Source organism: Lissotriton vulgaris, chromosome 1_1, assembly GCF_964263255.1.
Source record: "Lissotriton vulgaris chromosome 1_1, aLisVul1.2, whole genome shotgun sequence".
NCBI classification, from domain to species: domain Eukaryota; kingdom Metazoa; phylum Chordata; class Amphibia; order Caudata; family Salamandridae; genus Lissotriton; species Lissotriton vulgaris.
The window spans coordinates 456,585,097-456,610,351 of record NC_141685.1 but is presented as its reverse complement, the minus strand read 5'-3'; the positions used below and the strand labels follow the sequence as shown (position 1 = coordinate 456,610,351).

Sequence of the window (25,255 nt, the reverse complement as noted above, 5' to 3'; positions counted from 1 at the left end):
GTTTCTTTAAATTGCCAATCCATGCGTGTTGTTTTTTTTTTACCGTGTTGCGCACTGTTATTTTCACGAGCGGATCCTGGCACGAGTCCCGTCCAGTCAAGTGATTGTAAATAGAGCCGAGGGTTGTTTACATCAGGCAGCCAGCGGGAGGAGCCCGGGGAGGCGGGGCTTCGGCGGGGCGAGCATTCCACGACTAGGCTGTGGATCCCAGACCGGGAGGAGGGGCCAGCGCGCGCTGTGCAGCATCCCGAATGTGGGGAACGCTAGGGTACGTACCGCACACCTGCATGCTTATTTCTATTCTTCCTGCCGAATGTCTCCCCTGCCCCGGCTCGCGACTTCCCAGGGGGTCTGCGGGAGGGCTGCAGGCGGGCGCCCACCTCTGTTTACGGCATGTGTTCAGCTCCTTTAGTCCTTGTTTACCACCAGTTGGGCGCTAAGCACCCCTGGCCTCAGCGCGCCGTCCCTCTTTTGTTTATGAATTAGAGTTGTGTACTGTACACCACGTTTGTAGGTAGGCAGCTGGCGTTGTGCGGTTGTGTGGCAGGCGGCTTCTTCCCGAAGTTGCAGTTTATGTTATAGCCCCCGCTGCAGTGACATCACCAGCAACGAGAAAAACAAACGCCCTTTCGGGCATATATACGTGCCAAACCAAGGCGACTGTCAAGCCCACGGGGATCCAGGGAGCTGCTATGGCGCTGTTGAACAGACAGTCTGCAAGGGCTGGAGAGTGGATGGTAGGACAAAGGGAGAATCCGAGACATCCTAGGAGAGACAGGCAACAAAATAAGTGGCCAAGAGTGCAGTCATAATGTTAAATAGGTGAAGAAATACAATCATTCTCCGACTTTAGGCCTTGTTTACAGCAAGGTAATTGGCCAGTTTATTTTTAGCATCAGTTGCACTTTTTGGCGTGTTCTACTGTAGGCACATTATTCTACGTCCTTCCCAAATATTATGTGTGAATCGGGGGGAGAGAAACGTGCCTTGCCCACGGAATGTCTACATGGCGGGAAGGATGTACACATACGTTGTAGGCAGCGTTCCTCTGCCCGGTTACCCATTCATTTTAAAGGGCCAGCCCAGGCAAACTTTGTTGAATGCAAACAAGTGTTTGTTTATGTGCACAGGCATTTTAAAAGGCGTCTTATCGATTCCTTTATTTTAATTTCAATTAAATGTTTATTTTTGGTTCTAGTCTCGAAAATAAAAATCCACAGACACTTTAAAATCCCAAAGAGCTTTGACTTGTATTTTTAACTGATGTCCAGTTCTTAGAGTGGCAGCGTAGCCTGAGCACGTGGATCAGATTTAAGATGTTGGCACTTTGTGCCATGGGAGGCCAGAAGAGCATGGCTGATGGTTGTGCAAACACTGCAGCTGTTTACAGAGCATGTATTAAGAGGAATGATTGAGATACTTGTTAGCACAACACAAGAATTGGGGATTAACTGTTAATAATAATTGTACCTCCCACCCCCATTATTTTACATAAACCACTGCGGCCCTCTCGTCACTGTTTTTACAATATCGGATTACGACAATTGATGTGGGCTGGAGGGCAAATTTGGAAGTTGATTCTGACAACCACCATGATCTGCTTGAGAACCTTGTGCAACATGAGATACGGTCAAATGTATTTAGACCCATGAGTCCACCCTCAACAGTTTTTTCCACCCATAATTCTCAATTGTATCCTTTTATAAGATAAACATTTTTTCTCACACATTCTATAGTTTTTATTTACAGCCTGAATTTCACAGTCGGGGGCATTTCTTTGACACAGATGCCAACGTGTATCCTTGTTTGTAAGACGTCTTCTACTTCATTTGTTCTTCGGCCCCTGGAGCATTTCCACATTGTTATTTTGCTGATATTAGAATGGGGGAAAACACAAGGTAAGTCACATTTGTCAAAGATAAATGCATGCTTGTGGTTGTTTTCAGCCAATACAGTCTTAGCATTGGGAAACACCCCTTCTACTTGGCACAGATTCTTTTTTACTGTTGCTGCCAACTGTGATTATTCTTGTGCAATGTGAGATACAAAATAGTTCACACCCTCCAACATTACAGGGTAATTTAGGACACTTCTGTTTTTAACATAACGTCTTTGGGTGTGGCAAGTGCAGTTTGGAAATTTCTTTTTCTCCTTTTAAAACACACATTTAATGTACATTTTTATCTTAATAATGAAATGGCAATCATTTTAGAGGGCTACCACCGGTCTTTCAAATACAAACACTTTCATGGTATTTATAATATATTAATCATCAATTCCATCACAGTAGTAAATAAAAGCTACTTAAAACGCCTTTGGGGAGGTGAGATTCACAAATGACATTTACACTGGTACAGAAAATGTTGCCACTCAGTAGGAACCTGAACGTCTAAAAAAATCGCAGGGTTTCATATACTCCCAACCTAAAAAATAATACCATCAGGCACATGAATGGACAGACTGGGGACTTCAGACACTGTCCTTCAGCTCTGTAATGAGTAGGTTGTCCTTGAATAGAACCTATCTTGAATCTGTCTCCGAAGATCACAAGAACCACTGTGGCTCGTCAAGAGAGTGATATGTTAAAAGTGAAAAAGTGAAGCCGTCTTTCAAGCAGCCACATTTTCCACAAACTCAATTCTTCTACTTCGACAGGACATCTTATAGTGCAGGGCAGTATTGTAACCTATAAGTATAGCTACAGTAAAACGAGTCAATAGTTCAACTTTGCAAGGTGGGAGAAGATGTCTATATTCCAATGAGATGATGAAAGCCACCGGTACATGATGAGGCGGCTGTTGATGAATGGCCAAGTTTTGAAATGAATCCATTCACTCTTTGAAGATTAGAACCTTGTAGTTCCGCTTCTCATTCTCTGCAGTCACGTGACTGTTTAAGCTGACCTTTGCAGCAGTAGCCAGCAACAATAATTTGGAATTCTGTCTATTGTTTTCAGATTTCTTTCACCCATTAGAAGCAGTGTGGTTCGTGAGCCCTTGCCTGTCTCTCAGTTAGGACCCCACTCTGAATCGGGAGAGCTGTCTCTCATGTACGGTGGCCCTGATGGAGTCTGCACATAGTTAGGGAAGTCAGAAAGTACTGTATATCAAGAGAGGCAAAGCACCCCTCGACAGTGCGGTAGCCCACCCCTCCTCTTCCATCCTGCTGGGTACTGGAAGGACTGGCGCATGAGTGCAGTATGAAGGGGGCACATACCCTAGATAGATAATCAGAGGAAATACTTAGAAAACGAGGCACCAATTTAGATGGAGGTTTACAAACGATCCACAAGTCAGGCAGATGGACAACGGAATTTCGCATTTCACTAATTCTTGGTGGTACCAGACTATGGAACATGTAGTAATTTCTCGGACTTTCTCTAGTCCTGTGTGACTCAAGGGCAGTTCGGCAATCCTGTGACAACTGTTACTGTTGTCCATGGAAACATGGGTCCCAGATACTCTTGCAAGCTTACTCAACTGGGCAGTGAGCCAAACAGTCAAGGCTTACCCCTGGAAAGTGGAATAGTTTAGAACACTTAATTCAGATAGTGTGTATATCACTCAAACTTATTATTTTGTCCACAAAGTGATATTCACTTTTTACATTTTTTTATTTTTATTATTGTTAAAGACCTGACTCATTTATTTTAAGTAAATATCTTTCGTATGTTTAGGGTGCTTTATGTCAATCTTTTCAAGGAGTAACGTTTCTATTGATCCTCAGTATCATTAACTTCAACAAGAGTGTAAAAGCAAGTGGTAAAGTGACAATGTAATTAGAATTGGGCTTAATCAAAAATAGTGTTGGATATCTTGCACTGGCTAATATGACTAGAATTCAATTTGTTCAGTTCAGATGTTCGTCTTGCTTTGGGAGCAACACGGGATGACTCTGGTGTCCCTTCAGGAGAGTTTGTTCGGGGCTAGTTGCGGAGAAGTAGCTACGTTAATCAGGTTAGCTCGGGAACACCTGTGGCTCTCAGCGCTTGTCAAGGACTTTCAGATGGGTTGCTGTAGCATTGGAGAGCAAGTGGCTTTTGGCGTCTCTGCATGGGCTGGGCCTCCAGATAGGACTGACTGAGTTACTGGAATGAGGGTACCACCAGCAATATAAATTGCTTGGAGGCATGGGGCAGGTCATGGTTTCAAAACTGCTAGATGTGTTGCTGCAACCATACATCGCTACATCAGCTGGGATTTGGGGCTCACAATCAAATTAAAGCTTGGTCGAAATATGCCAGTCGGTTTTCCTCTGTAGTGCAACAGCTGGTCTTCTTCCTCAGTCGTGGGTATGAACCCTACTCCTCTATGGGAGACAGCCAACACTTATGTCTCTTGTTCCAGCCATTTTCTACACAGGTGCCCAGAGCTCCCTACGACTGAAATGTGAACTTTGGATAAGCCAAAGAGGTCAGCTTGTATCCTGTACGGTGGCAGTTGGACTCTGCCTAACCAATTACTCATTGAAAGTTGGCCCAAATGTCTGTGGGGAGCCAGTTATCTCAAAATGTGTTTTTTTCCAGGTGTGTCACAACTTGATGGCAACAACCCACATGGGAGAGATCATTCTCAGGAAGTGAGTTAGAATCCAGATGGCGTCTGGCCTATCAGGCGCTGTTGTTTGGTCCCTGCCTTCTTATCCGTACACAACAAAAGAAGCAGGACTGGGCAGGTTACAGGTAGCTGTTCGTATAAGGTGTAAAGTCCTCTAGTATCCACATCTCCACAGTCCTTATTCAGATGTTGCTCGTGTTAGGCCACAGTCCGGCCTGTTAAAACTGCCTTGGTAACTTCCATCGGGCAAAAAGGCACTCTTTTCATCTTCCATGAAACAACCTGATTTCAAACCCAAAACCATTGACCTAGCTTTACAATGAACTCTAGAGAGATAGGATGAATGAGGATAGCAGCACAGAGAAGAGGAGAGAACTGTACTGACTGTCACTAAACCCCGTGGAGCACCGTACAAACTTAAGGCTCTCTTAGAACCATGGCAGCACAACACAGGTACCTCACAGCTCATATTCCCAAGCACACTCATGCTCCCAACATGCAGTTAGAAAACGTGCACTTCACATAGCATCGAGGGGGTGGGAGGCAGTAATGACCTACAGCAGCAGTCTACCAGAGAGAGCCAGTAGGTAGTATACCTACAGCTTTAAAATAACAAGCATTTGCAATGCGATAGGTCTCGCATTCCGAGAGTTTGAGCTATTGGCTTTGTAAATGACAATACCTTTTATTTGTTGTTTTTAAATCGGATAAATAAAAGGCATTGCCATTTACAATGCTAATAGCTTAAACTCTCGCAAATGCGAGACCTATTGCATTGCAAATACGTTTGGCACAAAAAAAAAATGTTAGGAAAGAGGATGTCCTGCCTGCAACAGTAGACAGGACAAAGTATCTGAGAAAATAGTGCTCAGAGGCTCTAATTAAAGCCTACAGAGTAACAACACACGTAACAGGGGGTGTCCTCATGGGCGGTTACAAAATGAGTATTAAGTAAAGAAACTAGGGTTGGGCGGAATTTGCGTAATCTCGTTACGCAAATCTCTGCGAAACGGTAAAAAATCTCGGCGAACACGCAAAAATTTCACGAGCATGCGGAATTGCTTCTTCGCGATGTTTTGTTCCTAATTGCTGTTTGCGTCCTGGGGGGTGGGGGAATATCTCGCGAACATGCATTTTGATAACTCAAACAAGCAACAAATTTCGCGAAGACGCGGAACGCCGAATTTTGGGTAATTTCTCGTTCTCCACAGAACGCGAAATTACCCAAATTCCGCAAGCGGTACAGAATTTACCACCCAGGCCTAAAAAACAATAGCAAGCTTTCAATTAGATATGGAGTTAAAACATTCTACGCCTCATGACTTAAAGTGTAACCACACAGAAAGACATTATTAGCAACTGACTGAAACAATAACTGATTTTTTATTATAAAAATATATTTTTAGTTTGTTATTAAATATATTTTTTGGATACGTTTTTTATATAAATGTATATTCTTAGTCAATTGCATAACTATGCATATTCACCAAAATCATACACAGATATAATATATACCTAAAAGGATGAGATTATTTCAATTTATGCATTCAATAATAGTTTCTTTCTGGATAAAATTGATGAAGGCTAGCGGTAGATGACGACTACACGCGTTACAGCACTTCTGCCTTCGTCAGGAAATCGTCTATCGCGAAAACAATTTCAATATTAAATGAAAATGGGCGACTGGGATGGAAGCCCCAAACTGCAAAGGCAATGAAGCCTCATAGTGATAATACAATATTATGTAGACATGACGCGCTTTTTAGGTCTCGCCTGAGATAGCGCATGCTCTGTCTGTTCGAGACATTTAGTAAGTGGCTTTTAAAAGTGCCACCAGAGGCTTTTGCTGGCCTACAGCTTGTGTTCACGAGCTCGTGTACGTGCACAGCTGCCATCTGTGTTTTTTATTGCTGTAATCAGGCTCCTCTGCTTGCACTACCCCCTCCCTTTTCTCCCTCCCTCCTGGTCAGCTTCATTTGTGTCTTCTAGCTGTGAATCATGCTCCTCTGCTTGCACTCCCCCCTCCCTCTTCGTCAGTTTCATTTGTGTCTTCTATCACTGTGAATGCGCCTGTTTCCACCAGGCACACACACCATCAGTCATCCGTGCACACTTTCACCAGGCACACACACCACCAGCCGTCAGTGCACGCTTTCACCAGGCACGCACACCACCAGCCATCAGTGCACGCTTCCACCAGGCACACATACCACCAGCCGTCAGTGCACGCTTCCACCAGGCACACACCACCAGCCGTCAGTGCACGCTTCCACCAGGCACACACACCACCAGCCGTCAGTGCACGTTTCCACCAGGCACACACACCACCAGCCGTCAGTGCACGCTTCCACCAGGCACACACACCACCAGCCGTCAGTGCATGCGTCCACCAGGCACACACACCACCAGTCGTCAGTGCACGCTTTCACCGGGCACACACCACCAGCCGTCAGTGCAAGCTTTTACTAGGCACACACACTACCAGCCGTCGCACACCACTAGCCGTCGGTGCATGCTTCCACCAGGCACACCCACCTCGAGCCGTCAGTGCAGGCTTCCACCAGGCGCACACACCACCAGCCATCAGTGCACGCTTACACCAGGCACACACACCACCAGCCGTCCATGCGCGCTTTCACCGGGCACACACCACCAGCCGTCAGTGCAAGCTTTTACTAGGCACACACATGACCAGCCGTCACAGACTACTAGCCGTTGGTGCATGCTTCCACCGGGCACACACACCTTCAGCCGTCAGTGCACGCTTTCACCAGGCGCACACACCACCAGCCGTCAGTGCACGCTTACACCAGGCACACACACCACCAGCTGTCAGTGCACGCTTCCACCAGGCACACACACCACCAGCCGTCAGTGCACGCTTCCACCAGGCACACACACCACCAGCCGTCAGTGCACGCTTCCACCAGGCACACACACCACCAGCCGTCACTGCACGCTTTCACCAGGCACACACACCACCAGCCGTCAGTGCACTCTTTCACCAGGCACACACACCACCAGCCGTCAGTGCAGCAGGCAAATATGTGTTCGATGCCTGGGAGGGGTTGGGTCGAGTTTGCTTAAACCATGCTGAGTATGCAAGTGCAGGTGCAGTGCATGAACTCCTGTGTGAGTGAGTCATGCTGCCTGGGGCTCACTCACTCCACACTTGTAAACTGCACCTGCACCAGGCTTTTTCTCATTTGCAAAGTTTGGTGCATGCGCACAGCTAGGCAGCCCCTACACCCCCGGTAATGACTGCTTCCTACAACCAGAAATGAAGCCACATTCAGAGCAATGAAAACAAGTTCATTTGATGCAAAGAACTGTTAACAAAAAACATTTCCAGCTATTGTAGATCTGGCAACTTAAAACGGCAACAAAAAACAAACAAGTATTGGCATAGCCAATAGGTCTCGCTTTCTCGACCCTATAAGTATTTAGTTATGCAGCAGAATATCATTGGTGCAACAACACCAACTGGTGCATGGCTAAACACTTATAAGGGCCCCAATGCGAGACCTATTGGCTATGGCAATGCTTGTTGATAATATTGTCGCAAAAGGTCAAGGCACTGAATTAGACCAAAGGTGGCACAATTCTATTTTAAAGATAGACTTCTGACCAAAATTAGACTATAGCCAATCAGTCACCACTCTATTCTAATAGGGAGCAGACGTTCCTTCATTATCAGAGTCTGACGTGTCTGAAGAAGTGGCCACTTTTCTGTTGTATGGTGTATACTGTTGTTGATAGGATTGTTGATAAGGTTGTTGTTCATATACATCTGACTGTGTGTAGTAGGTATCAGAAAAATATGGTCACAAAATGAGACAAGGCAGTACTAAGGAGGGACTACTAAGCCTATTGACCAATGAAATCCCACAGTTTGCAGTGGACAATGACCCAAGCCAATGAAAAATATGGGAGGAGAGTGGGCAGAGCTTCAAGTCCATACCTGAATACAGCATGCCTCGCTGAGTAACACGTGCGCTGCCCAGGATAGACCTAAAAACACGGAGAAATAAAAGTATTTCTACTTGTTGTGCCATTCTAACGCCTACTATTGCATGGAGTTAATTTTTGGCGCTGCCTAAGATTTATAGATCCTTATAAATCTGGGGCAGCGGCAAAAAGCAATGGGTGTTGTGGTGGATCGCCCACAGCAATACCCATTGTACGCCCATTTTATGCAGATACCTGCGTTAATGGGTACCATGTTTACAAAGTGGCATTAAGCCACAGAGTGATTCACCACTTTGTAAATATGGTGCAGGGTATTGAGCTACCGTAACGCCGGTAAAAGTGACGATCCGGTGGCGCAATCCCCTTGTAAATATGCCCCTTCGATTGTCATTGATGTTAGCGTGATCGGTCTTGGTGCCATCCTTGCTCAGCATGACAATGACCCAGAAGCGCCACACTGGTTGATTTCCCATGCAAGTCGTAGCCTGACTAGGTCTAAGAAGAAGTATTCCTAGGCGGAAAAGGAGAGCTTAAATGTGCTTCAGGTCTCTAAACACTTTCATTTTTGGCAAACTATTCATTGTCATTATGGATCATTAGGCTGTCTTTATGATATGTGTTAGTAAAAAAAAAACAGGTTGCCCTTGCAATTTGACAGGTGGGATCTCCAACTGGAAGACTGTGAAATCAAGGTGATTCACCACCTATTAAAAAACCCAGAACACAGCTTATTTTGTCTCTTGATTTCTACTCCACTTTTGGTTTTGCTAGGCAATATCTTGGGTGGATCAGTAATTAGGTTCTCCAGCTACTCTAAGCAAGGAATATATCAAGGCTTCACTTGTTTACTCAACTCTTACTGTTGTTGTATTCTTGACTGACTCTGTCCAAAGACACAGATGCTGTAGTCTTTTGGACCGGAGGGCTTTAAAAAACATTCTATAAACAATTACTACATCACCAGTAAGGACTCGTTCTGTTGGGCACTCAGAAACAAGTGGAAAAAGAAGCTTGTTCACATGGACCATTGGGACATTGGTGCCACCAAAAGATTACTGTATCAAAAAAGTTTGGTTCAGAAATACACCAACCGGGCTACACAACCCACCACCTCATTGAAACAAACTCAGAGTTTCTCTTTCCTATTGGTCTGGTGGCAACTGCCTCATTGAAACAAATAAACTGTACAGTGCTGCTTGCAATCATGTGATGTGAGACTACATTGCTTCATTCCACTTCATCATCCCAAGCAACAGCCGTTGCTGCTTGAAGGTCCATATCGCATTCTGTATCACACGGCAGCACTCAGTGGTGTCGGAGGGAGTGGTTGTCTTTAGTGGTAAGTCGGAGGCGCCCCATTGCCAGGTTACTGTACTCTTCTTTTTGATCACAGCCCTGGCTCTTGACTTTGTGTAAATCGCTGCAGGACTCAGAAACAGCGAATCTTTAGGTACATTGACTCCAGGGAGTAAATATAGAATTAACTATTCTGTTCCCCCATGTACTTAACCCATGCAATCATCCATGTGTGTCTCAAACCCTCTTCACAGATTTAAGAGCGCACATTCATAGCACCTTATGCCAATGTTGAGGCACTTTGATAGCTGGCAAACAGGCCTCTACTGCAAATAATTGTTATGGCATCACAATGGCTAAAGTTAAGGTTATTCATGCTCTGCACTGATGGCTCCACTAGTAGAAGAGCACTTGCCTATGTACTATTGGCAAATGGACCTTGACAGTAGAAAATATTTAAGTATCACAACGGTTAACATTACAGGTATTTAAGCTTAACATTGGTAACTGCACCAGCAGGAGAGTGCTGGCCACTGTGCTGTACAGAAGATGCTTGAAAATGAATCATCTATTGCATTTAGTAATGGCCAATAATAGCTATGTAACAATAAGATGATTTTATTTGCAGAAGCAGTTGTGATGCTTGTCCACAAAAGACCATGATGGCCACTGTTTCTGTTGTATGTAAACCATATGGAACTTGTCCCAATGAAAGTGTCATATCTTGGGGGTGCTTAAACACGTCGACACCCATGATTGGTGGAGTTTAATTTGCACACATTCCTTATTTTTGACTTTGTGGTAGAGGAACCACACTATTAAATTGCTACATACCTGGTGGCCTATTTCTGCGCACATTTTAAAATACTTTTTGTTCCATTTTACATGCACTTTAGTTCACTACACACCCTACTACACAAAGCAGACCGACCTTTTAAAATGAAGCTAGACAGACAATAGGTAGGGCATCCCCAGGATGCCTCAGCGTTCTAGATGGGGATCCCGATGATGAAGGGTGGCACACAAGGTGGGTGAGGGTTCATCAGACTGCCGGGAATGACCTAACAAGACCACTGATATAGGCGGCTCTTTTTTGCTTCCTTTATTCTAATCTGTCTCATACAAACGTTAGACACATACATTACACCCAAAGAACACAGATATAACCCTGATAATCCAATCAGTACAGTCGACCATGAAGCATAATCATCAGTGTTAACAAAATTTTTAAATCCACTACAGCTCGTCCGGGGTTATGAATCCGGGACTTCCCTGTGTTCATTGAATATCATTTATATGTGTCTAATTTTTATATGAATATGTAACTGTTTTTGTATAAATTCATAGACTGAGGTTTATACTATTTTTTCTCATAAATATTAAAAACTATTTTTTCCAATTGATAATTTTTATAAGTACATTTGTCTGAAATATTATACTTATTGAAAACCAGTGCTCTCCATGTATATGTGTGTGTGTGTGTATGTATGTGTGTTGTTCACTTGGCTTACACCCTGTTGCTTCTACTTCATCGCGTATATATTATTCACAGGCACAGAAGGGCGTCATACGACCCTTGCCAGACCCAGGCTGCGAGCAGCTTCTGAAATGCCATTCCTGTGACACATGTCTTCTCTGCTGTAACTGTCATAGTATTGGATACCGGGATAAAATGAGAAAAATCGCAATCAATATTTTAGAACTACAAATATATATATATATATATATCCAAACAAGTCTTATGTCAACATTTTGGTTTTACTTGTGGGGCTAACCGACTGGTAAGAGTGTCTGCCATAATTAAAAGAAAACAAGAGAGGCCCTCAGAATAGTATGCTGAGCTGCTCAAGAGAGAAAAAAAACTATTAAAGGCGCGTGACCGCTTGAAAGCGGACCACGCTGTAAATTAAATAAAAAATGATTACAGGCGCGTGGCTGCCTGAAAGCGGACCGCGCCGTAAATTACATTTAAAAAAAACTATTAAAGGCACGTGCCTGCTTGAAAGCGAATAAGCACGGCTGCTAAAGTTGAAGCGGACCGCGCTGTGAAGTAAAAAATACATTAATATAAGTGGCAGATGCTGCAAGGTCATGGGTGGGATAGGGTAAGAGCATTAAATAAAATAGTGCTCACCATCTTATAATGCAGACTGTGTAACGCCACCAGTAAAAAGTCCAGTTGTTATGGGAGGGAACAAAAGGAGACAAGGCGGTATCCAGGAGGGACTAACAATCCTCATAATGAATCAGAAGCCAACATTTACGAATGACAAAGACACCAGCCAATTAAAAATATGGGTGGAGAGTGGGCGGGGCTTTCACTGCATACTCTACTACAGCATATCTCGTAAAGTGAGCAGTGCATGTGCGCTGCCACTAGGCTCGACCTAAAAGAGACTTGTAAACTACTACTGGTAATCACTTTCCATCCGCTGCTAGTACTGTCATGGTCGGATCATGGGTTTGTAGCTGCCCATGTTGAAAGGGACACCATTTTAGGTGTAACCATATCTCTAAAGAGGTTGGCGCTCGCTTGGTGACTGACCTGTCTAATTCATGTATAGCACTTGTCGGGAGACATGTCTCCCACAAAAGAAAAAAAGCAGCATCAAGCAGAAAGGAGAAATGTGGAGCAGTTTGTGGCAGCGGCACTGTCTGAGCCTCATAAATGGAGTTCTCACAATCAGCTTTTGCAGTAGCAGAGCATAATTTTTAGTAATCAGACTGCAAAAACTTTTGGTCTTGAGATTCCACATATGTTCTAGGCCTGTCAGACTGTGTTCATAATTACAGCAGCCAAAAACATACCAATTTCATTAATCCAGAAGACCGTCATCCCGTTTCCCCACATTCTCTCCCTGCCACCATAATTTAGGGTCTTGACATCCCTGTAGACACTTTTCTCTCACCCCACTCTCTCCACGTTCTGCAAGACTGACTAATCTAGGACATTCACCAAATATACCCATGGCTTTGTCCGCGGTGCACAGAATTGAGAGCCTTCTAAGTGGGCATCAGAAGAGAAGGTTGAAACCAAACAAGAATCGTGTTCAAAGGTTTCAGACATGCACTCTATCCATTTTGGTCGATAGCGCGGGAATGTGCTGATATTACAGCAGTTCTTAAATTGGACAGAATGAAAGGGCTTGGTGTCATTTGGGTTTTGCTGTACTCCGTTATTTCCCCTTTATTTCTGCCTACAAACTACCATTGGTTGGCACCTCATAATAAAGATCTGAAATCCCAGTGAAATATACTGCACTTCTTAACACCTTGGCCGGAATTCTGCGCCTGCGCCTGTGCGGCACATTCCGATCGTGGGCGTGGTCATGCCGGCTCCCGGCCGTCATCTGTACACGAGTACCGTAACTCATGACGGCCAGGAGCCGTTATTAGTACCAAAGGGGTTAAAACTTGCATCATTCAAGTACGTATTCAGAAGTTGTTCATTGGTATAAAACAAGTGCATAATGTATACCTAGATAAAGTGACACGTTAAATTTGGCATGGCTCCCAGTACTCGGAATCACCATCCTCCCGAAGCCTACTTTTTAGGCAGGTAACACCTCCTCCCACCACGCTGTTTGCATTATTATTCTTCACTTTAGGGGGAACCCTAGCCAGTAAGGGGCAGATCTGGCCCCTTTGACTCCAAACCAGTGAAAGAAAGGGGTCAGTGGTTGGAATTTCATGGAGACGCAGCCATTGTGATGCAGAGCAGCTCCTGTCCCAGGGACATTACCTAACTGCATGTTAATAAAACAGACGAGTCTCTTCCATTGGTTACAGTCAAAGTATTACCTGCCAATTAAACAGTTTACTATCCCCCCAAAAATATGGGTGCTTAATTTTTATCGAGGCTTTTTGAATTTGTTACGAAAAGAACATGTATTTTGACATAAATGGCAGTGTTAGATGAGGCGATCGTTGCCCAAAGGCTTTGGAGCACTTTTCAAAAGAACCAGATTCCGTTGCACGTTTTTAGGCACAAGGGCAATAGGTAGAGTTTAGAGGACGGTGTTCTCTTTCAAAAACGTGGCAGATCACTCATCCCCCTATTTTTAGGTCTCGCCTGTCTATGCGAATGCGCATTGAGCTTGCGAGACTATGGGGGCTTAAACAGACTTTAACCAACTTGCGATTTCATGGCGATTCCTTGCAGTGCCCGTGAAATTCAAGCTCAATGCGCAAGCGCATTGACATTAAAAGCGCGTGCACATGAAAGCGACAAGGCTCCCTCCCACGGCTATCCCCAGCATGCGCTGTGCCTCAGGCATTTCTCCTCCCCTAATTTATTCACTGCCACGGCTTTCGCTTTGACGGGCGCCGGGCCGTCTCTCCCCTTTCTCTCCAGCACGCTCATACAGTCCCAAAAAAACATGCAAACGACTTCAAACTGAAATCGCCGCCGGGCCGTCTCTTCCCTCCTGGCCGCCTCTCAGCATACATTGGATACATTCATACTCTAGGCTCGAGGTTTGCATCAGAAGCTAACAACTTCGAGTCACTGTAGGGATGGCTAGCTTTCATTACAAACTACTTGTGTAGAAATAAAATTAAACACATAGACTCACTCCCATTCATCATGCCTAGTTTTTCAACCCCTCCCTCTACAGCGTGCTAGGGACCCCCTCCCTCTACAGCGTGCTAGGGGATCACTGTGGCCACAGCCTCACCTTACACTTATAACACGATTGACACACACAAACATAAAATTCTGCTGCATACTAAAGCAAACACTCTCCAGCATGCGCTCATCACTCTCCAATTCATTTCACATAAACACACTCACCACAGCCTTACTTAAAAACAGACTTGTCTACGAACTAAATGAAACTCACAGACTCCCTCCCATTCAGCTTTCATACTCTTTCGACTCACTCCCATTCAGCTTTCCTACTCTTTCCTCCCCCCCCCCCCCCCCTCCCTCTCCAGCGTCCGATGGATATTGTTGGGATTTTATCTAGAGTCTTGCAAATAAAAAATAATTACATTTAGGATGCTTTGCAACAAGAACTGCATGCAAAATTTTACACTATGTCTTTTAGGTCATAAGGGAGCTTGATTTTAACAAACAAAACAACCACAGAGCTTCTCTCCCATCCAGTTCTCACTATGTTTTTTAGGTCATAAGGGAGCGTGTTTTTTACAAACAAATATCTACGAAAGTGAACTTTTACGGACGTCAAACGCAACGCTACGTCACAAAACGTAGCGCTGCGATTGGTTCAAAATTACGTCATACCTCAACTAATAACAAAATCTCAACAAAAACTAGAACGCTAAAACAAAAACGTAACAAACGTAAAGGGCACACATCGCGTCCGCCATTTAAAAAAAATAAAACTTTATTAAAAACATTACAACACTATACATTAACACACACTGCAAATACGTACATATAAAAAATACACAAACGCGTTCAAACTCAAAAAAACATGCAACACACTCACACTCACATGTATATTACTACATCTGTTCAAAATTTCAACACCCCATGTCGATTATTTCACAAACAAATGTGCTCTTTACAAGGTATAATTGTCACAAACACCTGCTGGATACACTTATTATCTATCCTCCTCTTCCTGTATTGGGTCACCCTTGTTTCACATTCTCTGCCTTACTTTCCTATCCCTATCTCTCTTTCACTTCCCTTTTCGGATCTCATGCTACATATGATTCCTTGTCCCTGTGCTTTGCTGTTCTAATGACTGTATGTCTCTGTGACAATATTCACGGATAAAAAATAATCAATTAAAAGCATCATCACAACAACTCACACTCACACCCACTGACACCCTCACTCATCATCACCCTACCTAACACACTCACACACTTTCACACCCTCACACCCTCAATCACACTCACACCCTCACACACCATCACTCAGCAACACACCCTCAACCTCACTCACAACCTCAACTCCCTCACCCTTACACACCCTCACTCACTCTCACACCCTCACACCCTCACACACCATCACTCCACATCACCCCACATCACCCCCTCACACACCCTCACCCTCAGAAACACTCACCCTCACTCACACACTCAACCTTCAAACTCGCACAACCTCACTCACCTTCACACCCTCACAACACTCACCCTCAAACTCTCAGCCTCACTCACCAACACCTATCATCACATACTCTCACACCCCCTTACCCTCACCCCCTCATCCTCACACACACTCACAACACTCACACCCTCACTCATACTAAAACCGTCACCCTCAATCACCCTCACACACCATCACACACACCCTCACACCCCCGGACCCTCACATCCACTCACCCTCACACTCACACCGTCCAAGTCCACCCTCTAACCACACCCTATAACTACAATACCACCCTACAACTCTACCCTCCAACTACAACTCCACCCTCCAACTCCACACATAAATAGCGTTAGGCAACATTTATTTTAATAAGTAAAAATCGGATTACACACTTGTAGCTATTCAAAAATTAAAACTTCATGCAACGAAAGGACAGTGCAGCAATTAATACACAAAAATGCGGAAAGGGATTATAAAATAAAAAAAATTTTTAATAAAAAACATAAATGCACACAAAATAGGGAAACCTCTGAATACACAGCAAATAATACAACAATTTAAAAGTGGACAAAGCCATCTAAAGGACACAAATTCACAACATAAAGCACCTACTAAAGTAAGGGAGAATAAACCATTAAACAATGCCGGAATAAATCAAAACCACAAACAAAGTGCGTAATCACAAAAGCACGAGACTTCACCGCCTAATTGCAATTCTTCCAAAACTACAATAAAGTATTCCACTCAAAGTAACCAAAGAAATCTAAACAATGCATTAAGGTATTCGAAAAACTAAGGAAAAGAAGCTGCCCTGTATACTCGCAAACCGGATATGGTTTCAGTGAACAGTAACCACTTCTAAACTATGAAAAGGCAGGAAACGCGCGAACAAAGCACACAGCAATAAGTGCAAGTTTTTTCAGTCTTCGGTGTACTGTTCAAAGATAGCTAAAAAACAAACAGTGCATTTACTGCCATCTTTAATAGGAAGCAATGTGTGCTCAAGTCCAAACAGATGCCCACAAGGTTACTAATAAAGAAAATAAAAATTCATAGCGCAAAAACGGGCATTTGCCACAGATGATGAGATCCTATCTTAAACAACTGACCTGTCTCCACAGCAGAACTTTTTCAGTTCAAAAATTAATAGGAATACAGAGTAATTAATCCTCCTACGGGAAACTGTAATTTTGACTACTGACAAATTGACCCGAGGGTATCTCAATGCTTTACATGAGCACCACTTGCATTACTGACGGAAACATTCATTTAAAGCACGGGGAGAATAAGTAATTTCACCAAATACGAACCTGCTTACACAGCTTCAAAATCCAACACTATATCCGTTAAGCCACATCCTCTTCCGACTTGGAACACTTTGAGCGTGTCCTTGGAAACAAAAACATACAGCGGGAATCGTACATTACCGCACCTTAAATCCACTGTAACTCCCTGATTTTTTGCCTATACCAAATAAGACAAATCGCCAGAATTTAGGTGGTAATATTTCTCTGAAAGTCGGAAGTTACCAGTGGCATCTAAATCTCAGTAATAGGGCTAAGTCCACTACCACACAAGCAAGGATTTTAAATACTTGACTAAAGACAGCATATCACCTACAGACAGATTTAGACAACTTTCACCCTTCAAGACAAGCCTCACAAAAAGTGGGGTAAAGATACAAGTGGATGGGCAAATTTAACAAGAAGCTTCATGCACATGCAAAGATCTCTGTGATAAAAAGGTCATTGTTTAGTTCTTAAGACAGGTAAAAGACAATAAATACACCGCTAGTTAAGTTTCACGTCATTGACACAGCTGTCTGCGAGCAACAACTTGAGTCCAATAATAAACGGTCTACTCCAAAGAGAAATGATTATAAACAATACACGTTTAACTAATCATCAGTCACAAGATGGATGAACTTGCACATTGTTAGGAAAGCTGGTTATAGACAGTGAACATTAACATGCAAAGGTACACGGAACAAAGCTTACTTAACAAGGGCCAGAACATTTATAACTGGCTTTTCACAATAACTTTCTAGAAAGTGCAAAAGAAAAAATACAGTTAGACTGCATAAAAAACACTGTCTTCACTACACGATCTCAGAAATACATCCCATCAGTAAGGATTAAAATAGACTGTTACACAACAATAACAAAATAATTACATACCCTAAATAAAAAATATCACAAAACATTATTACATACAATTACAAAATAACAGTTTGTAAAAAATTAATAATAAACACATTAAATCACAGTACATCCTCTTAATACATAAATATACTCGAAACAAAATAGCCCTTCTAAGTGCTAAAAACAGTTCATGTACGTAAAATAACGAACACCAGCTCAAAAAGCATTAAATTAGAGTTGTCGCTAACATATACATTATATATCAACGATAAAAACACTTAATTAAATTTAATATAAATAAATAACTGAAAATAATTACAATCGCTAACAAAATATGTCACTATTTATATAAATACACTCATAATCATTAATTAATTTATACATACTTTGGATACTACATTAAATTAGATAAAAAATCACTTATAAATAAACTCTTACCTGTCAAACAACGCAGCAACAGCACACGAACAAGCACACGCCTTCCGCGCCCCACGATTCTCGATCTTCTGGGGAATTCCACCGTTGACGTAAGCAAATCGGAACGCTACGTCAAAAACCTAGCGCTCCGATTGGCTTAAAATAAACATCAATCAAAACTAATCAGTGACAATAGGAAAAAAACTAGAACGCTGACGTAAGTAGCGTCAAGGTGACTCATTGCGTCCACCATTTTAAAATTATTCCATTTCATACGGGAGTCAACAGACACAAAACACGCACATAACACAACACATATTAAAAAATACACACACATTTAAATTGCATATAAACATACACATAAGGCAGGGCAATTCAAAAGGGAAGCTCAATCACATTTTATTTAATACAACACATTAAAAAAACACACACATTTAAATTACATATAAACATACACACCGTCACCCTCACACCCCCTAACTCTCACCCTCACCTCCTCACACACCCTCACTCACCCTCACACACCCTCACTCACCCTCACACACCCTCACACACCCTCACCCTCACACACCGTCACACACCCTCACACCCCCTCACTCACCCTCACCCTCACACACCCTCAGCCTCACACCCCCTCACTCACCCTCACACACACTCACACCCCCTCACCCTCACACCCTCACCCTCACACACCCTCGCTCCCCTCACAACCCTCTCACCCTCACTACACCTCACACCCTCACACACCCTTGCACACCCTCACACACACTCAACCCCCTCACCCTCGCACCCTCTCACCATCAACCCCCTCACCCTCACACACCCTTACCCTCATCCCGTCACACACCCTCAGTCACCCTCACACCCCCTAACTCTCACCCTCACCCCTCACACTCCCTCACACACCGTCACACACCCACACCCTCACACCCCCTCACTCACCCTCACACACCCTCACACACCCTCTCCCTCACAAACCATCACACACCCTCAGCCTTACACCCCCTCACTCACCCTCACCATCACACACACTCACACCCCCTCACCCTCACACCCCCTCACCCTCCCACCCATCACGCTCACACCCCTCACCCCCCTCAAGCCACAGATGGGTGTGCGATGGGAGGACCCTCAGCTTGCAGGGTAATCAGTTTGCTTCCTCCACCCCATTTCACAGATACACAAGGGTACTTTACAATCAAAAGGAACTAATGTATGTGGTTTTCATTGTTAACTTGTAGATCAGAATTAAAAAAAAAACCTTCTCAAGGTTGCTATCTATTAACATTTTACAAGAAGTGTTCCACTGGATACAAAGGTCAGGCGAGATAGCTGAAGTGATGAGGTGGATATTGCTAGCGCCACACATACAGCAAAGGCAGACTGACTGTATTCCCTCAAGACATTTTCTGCTCAAACCAGGATCTTAATAGTGAACATAATGCAAAAGCATGCATAAAAAAAGTTATGACTAATATTCAAACCCCAATAATTCACGATTTTCACAAGACTATGCACATTGGTGAGGTGGCAAAGGTTGAGAACTAAATTAGTCACATGTCCTCTTCCCTGTTGAGCTTTCGACATTTCTAGACAGAGGTTGGTCTACTTTGGGGGTTGTCGTATGGGGGGGGGGTGGGGTTAAAGTCATAATCCTCAATAGAAACGCACGAGATACTAAGTAAAGTAATGGGATTAGGAGCTCTATGAATGCGAGACATATTGCATTGCTGTGCTTCTCTCCCCTGCTGCACTCTCCTGCTCTCTAGCGATGTGGCATAACAACAAGAGCTGCCATCAAAGTCACGTAAATACAAAACATGTTGCATTACAAATGCTATAGGTGTCACATTCACGAAAGGTAGAACTATTGGCGTTGTAAATGACAAAGCTATAAATTTAGCTATTTTAAAAACCAACACAAAAAAAATTGTCATTTACAAGACCAATAGCTCCAACTTTTCTAATGCGAGACCTATTGCATTTACAATGCTTATTTTTTTTGTCCTTTTTTTTTCTTTTACAGGTGCATCATAGCCCATGGCACTTGTAATACAACTGACAAGATAACCATTTTGTTTCGAAGAGTAACCTATCCGCCAGACCCAGGTGCTTTGTCCAGAATTGTTGAATGTTGAATCAAGGCCAGGATTCGATCCTTGTTCACCAATTCCAAAGTCGGCAGCTGTTATTTCCTAGGCTACATCGTGTCACCTTACTTACTCTGAAGCTACGGTTCAATCACTATCTATCTCTTAATTTGCTAACCTACCCCTCTTGAAATCCTAAAACCATATCAGTTTGAAGTTACTGTTCAAAGGTAAGCAAATGAGGACATGTGTATTTTTATTTTTAAACTTGGCACGGGTGTGTTTCTGTGCCATCTGCTGTGGTGGATTTTGGTTGTTTCCTATGGCTTTGGTCTTTGGAAAAATGAAACTGCCGAGTTTCTACACGCTGTAGTGGCGGCTGCATGCTGATCCAAGTTCTCTGGTTGATATATATAAGCAAGACTGTGACATCATCTGTGGCAATCATGTAGAAATTATGTAGATCACTCCATACTTCCAGAGTGTTTGTTGTATCTGGTTATGCCTGATTTGACTTTACATCACTAGGGTGTTTGTTTATACACATGCTCTGTGTGATGGAGCTTGAGACTTGTCTTGGCTGTTCTGTTGAGAGGATATGCTTTTTGTTTGATGTCATAACAGTTCTTCTTAGAAGACTGTCTCATAACATTTCTCGCTTCAGGGATTTGTTTCAGCTTTAAACAAGGTTAGTTTGTGAATGTTATATATTCCTATCTTAAAAATGCATGTTGAATGTGTAAATATAAGAGAATATACATGTACAAAAACACTTGTTTTATTAACTTTTTTCTCAGTGCTGAAAAGTTTCCGCATAGAGAAATTCCTCTTCACACATCCAATGATTAATTTGGGCAGTACTGTGAAAAACTAAGTGTCGGCATTTTAATCTTAAGGGGTAAGAACCTTCCCTGTTCAGCTCAGTTAGATATCTTATAAATTGGAAGAGTACTAGCACTTGCCTGCAGCGAAGAAGTGCTCTGGGATAGTGAGTATCTGCACTTCCATATTCCAATTCCAAGTCTGTCTACACCCCCACTCATTTTGGATGTATTCTCCCCATTCCCAACTTGAATATAGACCTACTTCTGTGTTTGTTAGGACTATTTACCAGACCTGTCCAGGGTGTAACCCGCTTGACAACTGTCACATTTGCAAGTTGTGGCTGTTTGCTTGCTTTCCTCTGCATTATCACCTTGGAAAAGCCACTCCCTCTCCGCCGAGCAAGTTTGCCGATGCATAATGTTACACTATACATGTTACATTGCTTTGTGCATAAATTTCATGTGCAAAACTTTATCCTAACACACAAAATTACAAACCATAAAGTGCTTTGAAACCCCACCACAAATCTCAACTCTCAGTAATTAAGGCATCTTTATATCATCCCTATTTGGGTGGTGTAATTTATGGGTGAGCAAATATGCTACACTGACATTTACTTCTTTCAAGGGCAGGAGTGAAATCATGTACAGTGTAGAAATGAGGAGGGAACGTATCTCTGTATTTGGAGTGAGTGTAGACGAAGGAGTTTCTCCACGGATAAAAATAAATCATTTGCAAATATTGTTATTGGGCGTAACGGGTACTCTTTGCATATACCCAGGTCCAAATGCCTTCGTGTTTGAGATATTTGGAATTCACAAAATAATCATACCTGCTGCTGGAAAACTGGAACTGTCAAAGTTTCCAGAAGTGCTGATGGAAATCTCTGTAAATTCCAAATAAGTTGTACATTTATTCCAGAAGTTGCTATAATTCCACGGGAATACGTGTCGAATTGATCCAGACCAATTGAAAGAATGAAAGAATGAAATAAATGAAATGATGATTGGTTTAGTGATGTTTAGAAGTTTCTCAACATATCATCTTGATTTTTCTACAAGTGGAAAATATTTTACCAAGTGAAAATATTTTTCAGAAAAGGTTGATTTTTTTCACAAATGTCGCAGCCATATGCATATACTTTTCTTAATAGGCACGCAGCAGACATTGAAAGATAGTTGCAATTACATAACTTAAATGATAAGCATTGAGTGTTAAAAAGAAAAATGCATTCCAAGTGTTGACGTGCATTAAGCAGAGTCGGCTTTTTAAGAGGCACAATAGCAAATTTGTAAAAATTATTCATTTATAGTGCTTCGGAGACTGTTTTGTCCTTTATTAGGTCTCACCTAGGCAGCGCTTGTGAGGTCTCTACGAGATATGTTGTCTCTTCGATACATACTGTATCTAGGAAATAGGCTTTAAAAAACACCTATCTTTCATTGGTTCTTCTTGCTGTCCTTTAGAAATATTAACTTTTCATTGATGAATACACTTGGTAGTCTCTCCTATTGGGGTTATGTGTCCTCCCATGAGGACTTCTCCTCTTAGATGTGTTCTTACTGTTCAGGTTATTTATATTTAGAACTCTTTTCTTTTCTTCGGTCTTGCGTAGGCAGTGCGCAAGCGCTGTCTCTCCGAGACATCTAGTAATCCATATAGCGAGAGATTTCCCGCCTGCTGCTTGCCCCCTGCTTGGAATTAGCTTATTTAGCGTTACTGTGATTTTCCGACCTCCCTATTGGTTGCTGGTCCGATGCATCACTTCCGTTTTTATCTGAAGCAGCACTGACCAACTACAGTTCTATTGCGCTGTAGGGAGGGCTTTGTCAGTTTCTTTTTGGGACTACTTGGGCTTTTTTTTTAATACCAACACTTCGACAACGCGCCCGCTTCATGGGCTATGGCGATTTACGGGGCCCCCTTCATTCTACGATGCAACCACAATGATACTCAGTTCTCAGAAACACATGTCTTCCTTGTGTGGCACATGACACCAAAACCATAATTCGCCAAGAGAAGTTATTCACTATGTGCTCTGCTCAGAACTGAGCTGCGAGCCTCCCCTTGTTTGTTCCACCCCCCTTCCCTGCGTCTCTCCCGCCCTGCTTCCATGCTGTGCTCAGCCCTAACAGTAAATGCCTTGCAAACGCATCACTGGTTTTAAAGCCCCTTTATTTTTCAAAGGGGGCAGAAGTGCGGGTTAAGTTTGTTTATAGTGTATTGCAGGCAGCGTCTATGCCTTCACCCCTGCAACGCCGTAAAAACGTACTACTAAAGCTGCATGGGCTGTGGTGATTTACGGCACCCGCTTAATTTTCGACAAACAATTCAGTGCCGATACTTCGTGTAAATGGTCCCAGGGGTGCAGCCGCTGGAACGGTTGGCGCAGGTGACGCCCTCCGCAGTAAAAGGCACAACCTCAAGGTGTAGCTGTTTTTTAAAAGGAGAGTGGGCACAGAATATTCTTTTGTTCTTTTCAAGACCTATAGAAAACCGGTGGGTGTGGACTGCAGCTGCAGGCATTCTTCAAACATTCTCGCCCTGCAGCTTGAGCTGTGACCCGCCCTGGGGTCACGCAGTGTCGAGGGGGATGGGGATGTGAGGCAGGCAACTAGATGGTGCCAGTTAGGGGAGAGGCCCTGGTATAGTGAAGTAGTCCATATATCTGAGCGCTCTAAAGATGCTGTAAAGCGTGGTGCGTTCACAAAACACCAAATTAAATAAGACAATTCAACAAATACCACATGATCTGCATACCAGGATATCGTCTTGCTACCTTTGTGTATTCGTTAATATTTATTAGAACGTTTAAGGCGTTTTCCATCAGCGACGTGTTGATATTTGAGGACTGTTAAAGAGTGGAATGTCAGTGACTTGGTACCTGGTACCAATATAAATGGGGCAAAAAATACTAGTTTAATCCAAAAAAACAGAAAATGAACGGATTGGATGGACCCCACTCACAAAAGTGTTTTGCTCCCCAAGCGTCACCGTGACAAAATCCTACTTTCATTTCACAAGTATGCCTACTTCGTACAAAACATAAGCAGATCCAAGTACTGTTTACTTCAGATTCCTGCACTCATTTTTCCTCAACACCATGGACAGCAACCTCTTTTTGTGATACCTACTTTTACAAATAAGCACTGTGTATGGAGAGAATAAATTACCATTGCACGGGTAGGGAGGGGTACGTAAATTTGCATATTTGTCTTATTTGTTTCCTCTATATGGGACAATTTCCCCTTGCGAAGCACTGTTCCCCGACGCCGCATGTAACCACGAGTGGCGAAGCCAATAATTGTCAGGTTTTAATGGCATCACCTGAACATTTAGTTTTGCCACTGCTTTTTGGCGATATTTTTCCGCGTCAGAAAAAACAAACAAGCCTTTGCAATGCAATAGGTCTCGCAGTTACACGAGTTTTAAGCTATTGGCATTGTAAATAACAATGCCTTTTATTTATGTTTTTAAAACACAAATAAAAGGCATTGTTATTTGCAATGTCAATAGCTCAAACTTGTGAAAAAGCGAGACCTATTGCATTGCAAATGCTTGTTTCAGTTGGTCTGCCTCTTTGCTCGTTAACTGTTCGGTGTACTTGTGCAAAAGTCGCTTCACTCCCTTGCCTTCTCCTCACCCCTCCCACAACACTGCTCGCAGACCCCCACCACCCCTCTGAGGCCACTGCTGTTTTGCTCGTATTCCTCCATTTTTTTTGTTAGCTAATTTATACATGATTTGCAGAGCATAATCTTCCTTTGCCGTCTACCCCGCGCATGGCTTTGCTTGCCTGCCCTGAGATCGATGAATTTAATTCATATGTTATTTTACATTAGTCATTTTATTAAAATAGCCCACCTAGGCAGATTAAATAATCAACCCATTATCACA

The 25,255-nt window shown here is 43.1% G+C and overlaps 1 protein-coding gene across 1 annotated transcript in view; it reads left to right on the top strand.

The window, feature by feature from the left end:
- Positions 1-214: 214 nt before the first annotated feature.
- LOC147747344 (uncharacterized) overlaps positions 215-25,255 on the top strand; it is a 59,990-nt gene continuing 34,949 nt past the window's right edge. Inside the window, exons 1-2 of the mRNA XM_086953651.1 lie at positions 215-268; positions 1,750-1,898. Coding sequence (XP_086809777.1) covers positions 252-268; positions 1,750-1,898 — 166 coding nt within the window. The 5' untranslated portion in view covers positions 215-251. The remainder of the gene's footprint in view (positions 269-1,749; positions 1,899-25,255) is intronic.